We start from the raw sequence: 8093 nt of genomic DNA, 5'->3' as shown, positions 1-8093 counted from the left end.
GGAGGGAGGGAGGGGAAAAGGAAAAGGAATGGAAGGGGGCAGAACTACTATACAGTCTTGCCAGCTAAGAGGTCACAAGTACTTTCCAGCTAAAATGTTACATTTCTGCCAACAAAATCAAATCAGAATTCTTTACTTTGTTATTTTGAACCCTCTACAGTCTTTTCTTTATCTTACTGTTAATATACATGAATGAACACTATACCTTAAGTTAAACTTGTTTTATCACGTTCTCAAATCTGTTATGTTCGTTCTTGCATTGAGTTTTTTGCTCACATTATCAAACCATAGATCATGTATGTATTTTAGCTTTACTATTCGTTCCATTTTATGTCTTCATTTCTTAATTATTTTGTCCCACTTTTAATTTGCGCTCTTCTTTCTGGAACAAGAAAGGTTACAGAAATCAAATAAGCTGAAGCTGCCTCGAATGTGGCTTCGCTTTTCTCCGTCCTACTCTTGTTTCAGTGGTCCTAGCTCTTGACGGAGCCCTGCTGGATATAAATGGCTTAGGTGAACCTCCTGTCCCCTATAGTTATTGAGCCAGGTTTTTATCCATTTTGACCTATTTAACCTTATTATATGTTACCTTATATTATCTTCGCCTTTTCTACTTGAACATAAACCTTGAGAAAACAAGAATTTTTTTGCCATTTCATTCTTGCCGTCTTATTCCTACTCCCTCATAGTTTATTTCATCTGTATGATAGTAAGTAAACCCAACAAAAAAGAAGAGAAGGAATCAAAGGAGAGAGCATTACGATATTATTATTCTAGGTCTGAACATCGTTTTTGTCTTTCCATACCCAGCACGAAAACTACATTTATTTTCAGGAGTAGTACCACTATCACTCATCCTGATATAAAGTTGAAAATATCTTTCAGATAGCAACAGAAGGGAATGCTTGCTTTATTCCAGCATTGCAGTCACCTTATATGCCAGCGTAATGTGCTTCGAACTCTTTTAATTTATTCATCCTTCCATTAGCGATTTCTATGTGAGATTTTTATCACCACACATGTAAATTTAAGTAAGTCTATAATTAATAATAGCTGTTTTATTTTTTTATTTTATTTATTTTAGTTTTTGATAATAGCGGTTTCAATACATGAGGATTGCTTGATAAAATCTCTTGGTAGCCGTCTTATCATTGGAGACAGGAAAGTCAAATCTTATTGACTGAAGGGTCGAGATAGTGCTCTGTAGTGAAGGGAATAATGAAAATGAAGAGTCGTGAGAAGTGAGACGAGAATGGTGAGTGATCAAGATCAAGATTGGAAACGATGGACGATGAAGGAATGAAAGCTAGGAAAAGAGAGCAGAAGGCGAAGGAGTAGGTGCGCCTCGGGAAATCCCACGGCCGAAGAGGCTTATTTCTTCTTCTTCTTCCTGTTTTCCTTCTTTTCCTTGACTGTCATACTAGGAGCTCCTTCCTTGAACATATTTGCACATGCTAAATCAGTAATGCAAGATTTCTCCCTATTTTCTGGTTTCAGAAACTCGGGAGGGAAGTTTCACGCGTCTTACTGTTCTCCTACCCTCTGGAATTAGCTCTTGCATTTACGTACTCCATCTTCGGTTGTATCGATTTGGTAAGTGTCTATCTCTCTCTGGCCTGTCGAGAGATGTGGCTGTCTAGTACGCATGCTCTAGGAGGAGATGAAGTGCACTGATGCACTATGGTTAGAATTAACAAAAATGGAATATGTCGTAATACTCCCTTTACTTTTTAATTTTTCTTTATTGTTTATAAAATTACAAAAGTAATACATGAAACTGTAAGTAAAAGAGGAAAAAATTATAGAGGAAAAAGTTATTGTCCTCTTACTGTTGTCCTTGTCACACCCACACATGCAAATCTACACAAAAAGACACTGAGTTTTCATTTTTACTACCTGTGTGATAATACATCGTTTGGTCACATGCTGCATTTTTCTCAACTACCATAAAAATCTTTCCATTATAAAACATATCTAAACAATGCCTTTTAATGGCATCATATTTTTCCTTAGAATTTATTTTAACATTCCTTTACTGCTGCATATTTAGCTTTTTTCCAGTTTTTTTAAAATTATAAACAATGATGCAATGAACATCCCAATACGTATAATTTTGCATGTAAGACTAGTATTTCTGTAGGTAGTCAATTTCTAGAAGTGTGCAGTTGACCCATGAACAACGCAGGGGTGAGGGGTGCTGACCACCCACCCCCCCACACACACACAAATGCACAGTTGAAAATCTTCATGTGGCTTTCGCCTCTTCCAAAACTTTACTACTAATAGACTACTGTTGACCAGAAGCCTTACTGATAACATGAAGTCAATTAACACACATTTTGTATGTTACATGTATTATATAGTGTATTCTTATAATAAAGGAAGATGGAAAAAAGAAAATGTTAATAAAATCATAAGGAAGAGAAAATACATTTACAGTACTGCACTGCATTTATCAATACTGTAAGTTTGTCATCCGTTTACAAGATGAATGGTCCATGAGCACCTGCATCAATATTGTCTTGTATAATATAAAATACTGTAGGTGTTATATGTATTACTGACACTGGACATTAAAAATGAAAAGACAGTATAAAAAAGAAAATCGTATTTATAGGTACGACAACAAGCAGCAGCAATATGATTGCATTATGGTAGCTCAATGTAATTGATACAGTTGCTTCACAGTAGCCTAGCCTATACACTAACAAATGAATCATTGTCAAATTTTTATGGCATACACTATTATAGCCATATTCATAATACAGTATTAGAAACATTTTTACATTTTTTTAAACCACTTACCTGTGATGATAGGCTGATATACAGTTTCTCCAATTATGAGAGAGACATACTGTACAGTAATGTAATTCTTTGAAAGCAAAGTTGTAAAACAGTAAGAAAAATAATACATTATTAATTTTATGTTGACTACCACTCGCCTTCTGCCTGTGGAAGGACAGACCGTCCACTTGCACATAAGTCTCGCACATGATGTTCTACATGACAAATACTTAGGCGATGATGATGATGATGATGGCAACTCAAAAAACATCTCATACAGTTATTAGATTTGCACATGACACACACGTGCAGCAGATGAGTCTATTAGCTGTATGTATGGCATGATGATTATTTACTATTCGTTAAAGGGAAATGGATCATCATAAAGTCTCGTCCGTGTTGTGCTCACATCGAGGTTGCTGTGCAGGGGGAGGGAAGGGAAAGGAGGGGTTGGTCTTCCCGTCTCAGGGGTGGCAGAGGCCGAACGGTGGAGGAAGTGGGAGGGGAGGCAGGCGAGGCGGGCAAAGTCAGTTTAAGTTTATGGAAATAGATCGTAATTTATGTCTGATTTATTTTGCTTTTTCATGTCTCTAAAAAAGTTTCTACAAGGTACCAATCCTTCTCCCGCCATTTGCTTGAGTTTCAGTGCCCATATCACAGAAGGGGTCATGTCGTAAAAGAAGTCAAAAGCATTCTCAGATAATCAGAACCCTTCTGCCAGCCTGTCTAATGTCAATTTGTCTTCTGGCACTGCATCTTCTATGTCCTCTTCCTCATCGTCTGGCACTGGTTTGTAGGCATTCATCTCTATCAAGTTATCTTCTGTTAATTCCTCTAGTGCGCTATTAACTCTTGGGTTTCTCTGTGATCCCTATCTTGAAACCCTTTACCCTCACCTTTTTTGCTACATCCATGATCTCGTTCATTTTTTCCTTGATCGGCTCCATTGTAAACCCCGTGGAGTCATGCACAACATCTGGACACAGCAAGAATTTCTGTTTTGACTTGATGGCTTTCACAGCTTCTCCTGTAACAAAGATGGCATCGTTGATGGTGTGATCCTTCCAGACGCTCACGATGGCCTCTCTGTTGAGCTCCCCGCCATAACGTTGACCGTCCTTTCCATAGAGACCGTGTGTAATGATCCTTAAAGTCCTCATGACCCCTGGATCGAGAGGCTGAATTAGAGACGTCATGTTCGGGGGCAAGTAGACGACTTCGACGCCTTCAGTGTTGAACTCACGGGGCTCAGGGTAGCCGGGGTCACTGGCCAATATCAAAAGAATTTTAAAAGGCAGTTGCTTACTGGCAGGGTACTCCCTGACTTCAAGGAGAAGCATCGGTGGAACCAGTCCAGAGCAGGGGTTCTCATCCAGAACTTCTTGTCGTACTAGCAAAAGGCTGGCAGCTGGTGTTTATCTTGTCCCTTGAAGGCCTCGGGATTAGCAGCTTTATAGGTAAGGGCCGTCCTGATCATAAATGTGACTGCATTTGCACAAAGCAGTAGAGTTAGCCTGTCCCTCCTGCCTTAGATCCTGGGGCTCGATTATCTTACTAATAAATGTCCTTTATGGCTTCTAATTTTTTTTAATAGAATAGAGCACTTTTATCTGCATTCAAAACCCATTCAGAAAGATATCCTTTCTCCTCAATGATTTTCTTAATGGTGTCTGGGAATTCATTGGCCTGTGTTGGCAGAAGCTGTTATCCGACATGTTTTAAGCCAAACCTCTTCCTAAAATTATCAAACCATTCTTTGCTGGCATTAAATTCTCCAGCTTTAGATCCTTTACCTTCTTTTTGCTTTAAGTTGTCATATCGCTTTTTCTTGAATCATATTCGAGTCTATAGGGATTTCTTTCTTATAGCAATCCTACACCCACATAAAAGCTACATTTTCAATACGAGATAAAAAGGTATTTCACAGAAAGCACAAGGTTTTGTACTTGCTGGTGTAGCTGCAGCTACCACTTCATGAATTTCCTTACCTTTTCTAACGATGATCCTTCTGCTGAATTCATTTGTTTTGAAACGATGGGCAGCCGCAGCTGGAGACCTCAGTCTATGGTGCATATCAGGCAATTCGACTTTTTCTTGTAATGTCATGACTTCTCTGCTTCTTGGGAGCGCTTCCAGCATCACTAGTGGCACTTGGAATGTGTCCCACGGTGTTATTTATAGTTCACTGTATTGCATTAAACATGATGAAAAATACCCAAGAACTACAAGAGATCACATTTTACTGTGATACACATCTTGCTGGAGTGATGAACTTCTCACATGGAGATGACTAGCATCACATGGTGCTTTAAGCAGATACTTGCAACACTTGAGCTCACCACAATAGCGGTGGAGGTGGCTACGAAGTTATTACAGTGGTACAGTATGTACTACAGTTAATTTTATGCCGTTATGATTTCATACTGCATCTTTGTTTATATTTTTCTCCACTGTGAATGGTGCCACATACAGTCTATAAATTTGTATGCAAAACTTTCGATAAATTTTAATTTTTTATAATATGTTTCTATATATTTTGCCGTAAATGATAAAATTTATCTGTATTTTATGCATTCATGACACGCCTTTTTCTTAACTTTTTCACTATTTCTAGGCTACGCAGTTCATCTGCAAGTTTTTTCAAACTATTGCAAATCTCCAAAAAATTTCCCAATATATTTATTGAAAAAAGTCCATATATAAGTTGAACAACATGGTTCAAACCCATGTTATTCAAGGGTCAATTGTAATTGCAAGTTTAATCCAAAATGCTGTAATAATTCACAGTACCACAAAAGTTTATAAGCATGATTATTTTCTCACAAGCTTAAAATGAGATAATCTACCATTTATACATTCTTTCACAAATATTTATAGAGTAGCTACTATTTACTAAGCGTTGTAATAATCATTAAGGATGCAGTGCTTAAGATAATCAGGGAGTTTGCATTTCAGGCGGGGAGAAAGTTTATACACACACACACACACACACACACACACATATGTAATCATTTTAGGATACGGAAAAGTGTTACAGAGTAAAATAAAATGGAGTAGGGCAATAAGGCAAAGATTATTTCATGTAGCATCGTAAGGGAAAACCCCTCTAAATAGGGACTGACTGAAGTACTGAAGTAACAAGACTACATGGGAAAAGAGTTTTCTAAGAATGGGGAATAGGTGGGGCTTGAGAATGCCTGAGCGAGGATATGGCATAATCTTTCTAAAAAGAAATCATAAACCTGGACAAAACTGTCAATAAACAACCGTTTAAATATTCTGGACCTTGATCAAAGCATACAACAAATTGAGAAGCATTTAAGAAAATATACTGAACCTCTATAGGAATGGTGGATGTCTGTGACGTGTTAGCTCGGTGCCACTCCAGTTTTTCCCAGCCATTGCCCCCAGGTTCCATTTGCAGCAATTTGTCTGGGTGGGCCACACCGTGAGGAGCAGCAGCCTCACTGTGAGAGAGGGCTGATTTACTTGGAGCAGAACACAGACCGTTCCACATCCAGGGTTGTTTTTATAACAACAGTGATCTCAGTGGCAAACAATCTGAAAAAGCCAATATAACTGAGATTACAATACTTGTTAGGGCAAGAAATTGGCTACCATCTAAAAACTTAACGGGGAGATTCTGAAAACAAGAAAGCCTAAGTGGTCCTTGATGGTGTCCTACCTATTCCCTGTGGTCTGGAAGATTATAAATGTGCAGTAAGGAGACTGGAGAGAGTCCTAGTAAGCTGCTCACATCTGGTGGAATAAGAGGCCTTACAAAGCAAAAGCTGGGGCCAATTTACAGACGGCCTAAACTTTTAATACGTTCGTTAAGCTACGCTGATTCATTGACAACAGGTAGAAGTCAGAGGCCATATAGTGCGAGGGACACAGACTACACAAAATTAGTACAGGCAAGTCACAGAAGACAGCAATAACAACCACTCCTGGGGAAGATGAAGCAATCAGAATCTAAAGTCACTGTAATACATTATTTAAAAATATCCATTTTTCAACAACAGCAAAATATGACATGCAAAGAACAGGAAATAGTGACCCGTACATTCAGAAAAGGCAAGGAATAGATACAGTCTGCTGTGGGGAGGGGAAGGCAAATGTGGGACTTCACAAGAAAGCCTCCAAGGAACTAAAGGGAAACATGTTTAAATAATAATGACTCATCAAATAAGAAAATAAATTTAAAAATTATTTAAAAGAACTAAATGGAAATCCTGGATGGAGTTTAAAAATAGTTGCTGAAATGAAAAAGTCATTAGAGGAGCTTAAGAGCAGCTAACAGAAGACGAAATCAGCAGATATGCTAGAACAATATAGATTCTCCAGTCTGAAGGACAGAAGGAAAAAAAAAAGAAAAATGAAAAGAGCCTCGGAAATCTCTGGGACACCATCTAGTGTGCCAACATAGACATAACGAGAGTCCCAGAAAATGGGAGAACAGGAAAAAAAAAAAACTTGAAGAAATGATGGCCAAAACTTTCCAAAATTTAATGAAAAATATTATTCTATACATACAAGAAACTCAATGATTTCCGATTAGAATAAACACAAAGAGATTCACTCCTAGACACCTCAGAGCCAAACTGATAAAAAAGGAAAATCTTGAAAGCAGCAAAAGAAAAAGGACTCTGTATACAACTGTAGCAACCACAGTAAGATAAACGCTGTCTTTCATCACAAACAGTAGAGGCCTGAAGGTAGTGGGATGGCACAGTACTGGAGGAAAAAACAATCAAGCATGAAATCTACATCCTTTAAAACTATCCTTTAAAAATGAAGGTGAAACAAAGACACACAGATGAAAAAAAATATATATGTGTGGCTAGCAGAACTGCCTTACAAGAAACACTAAAGGAACTTCTTTAGAATGAAAGGAAGTGATAGCAGATGGAACTCAAAGACACATGAAGAAGTAAAGAGCATCAGTAAAGGTAATTTATCTAGATGACTACAAAAACCAGTATAAATATATCTTTTGTGCTTGCTTCTCTTAACTGATTTAAATGACAGTCGCACAACTGCCCTGGGCCCACCTGGATATTCCAAGATAATCTCCTTATTTTCAGGTCCTATTATTATCACCCTTAAGATTCTACCGTATAACATGAAAGCAGTCACAGACAATACATAAATTAATGGACATGGCTTTGTTCCAGTAAAATTTTACCAAATAAAGTGTGGTCCAGATTTGGTCCAGGTGCCATAGCTTGCCAACCCCTGTTCCATAGATATGTATTTTCTCCTTTTCTCTGAAATTTTAAAAGAGATAAAATATGAAATTTTAAAAG

General features: G+C 37.8%; 1 protein-coding gene across 1 annotated transcript in view; it reads left to right on the top strand.

Annotated features, from left to right (window-relative positions):
• Window positions 1–3461, top strand: part of MS4A13 (membrane spanning 4-domains A13) — a 15447-nt gene extending 11986 nt beyond the window's left edge. Inside the window, exons 5-6 of the mRNA XM_011379478.1 lie at window positions 1498–1593; window positions 3384–3461. Of these exons, the coding sequence (XP_011377780.1) occupies window positions 1498–1593; window positions 3384–3461 (174 nt within the window). The remainder of the gene's footprint in view (window positions 1–1497; window positions 1594–3383) is intronic.
• Window positions 3462–8093: the final 4632 nt, after the last annotated feature.

Source organism: Pteropus vampyrus, unplaced genomic scaffold (genome assembly GCF_000151845.1).
Source record: "Pteropus vampyrus isolate Shadow unplaced genomic scaffold, Pvam_2.0 Scaffold360, whole genome shotgun sequence".
NCBI lineage: Eukaryota > Metazoa > Chordata > Mammalia > Chiroptera > Pteropodidae > Pteropus > Pteropus vampyrus.
The sequence above is the reverse complement of the archived record's forward strand: the minus strand, read 5'-3'. Positions and strand labels throughout refer to the sequence as shown.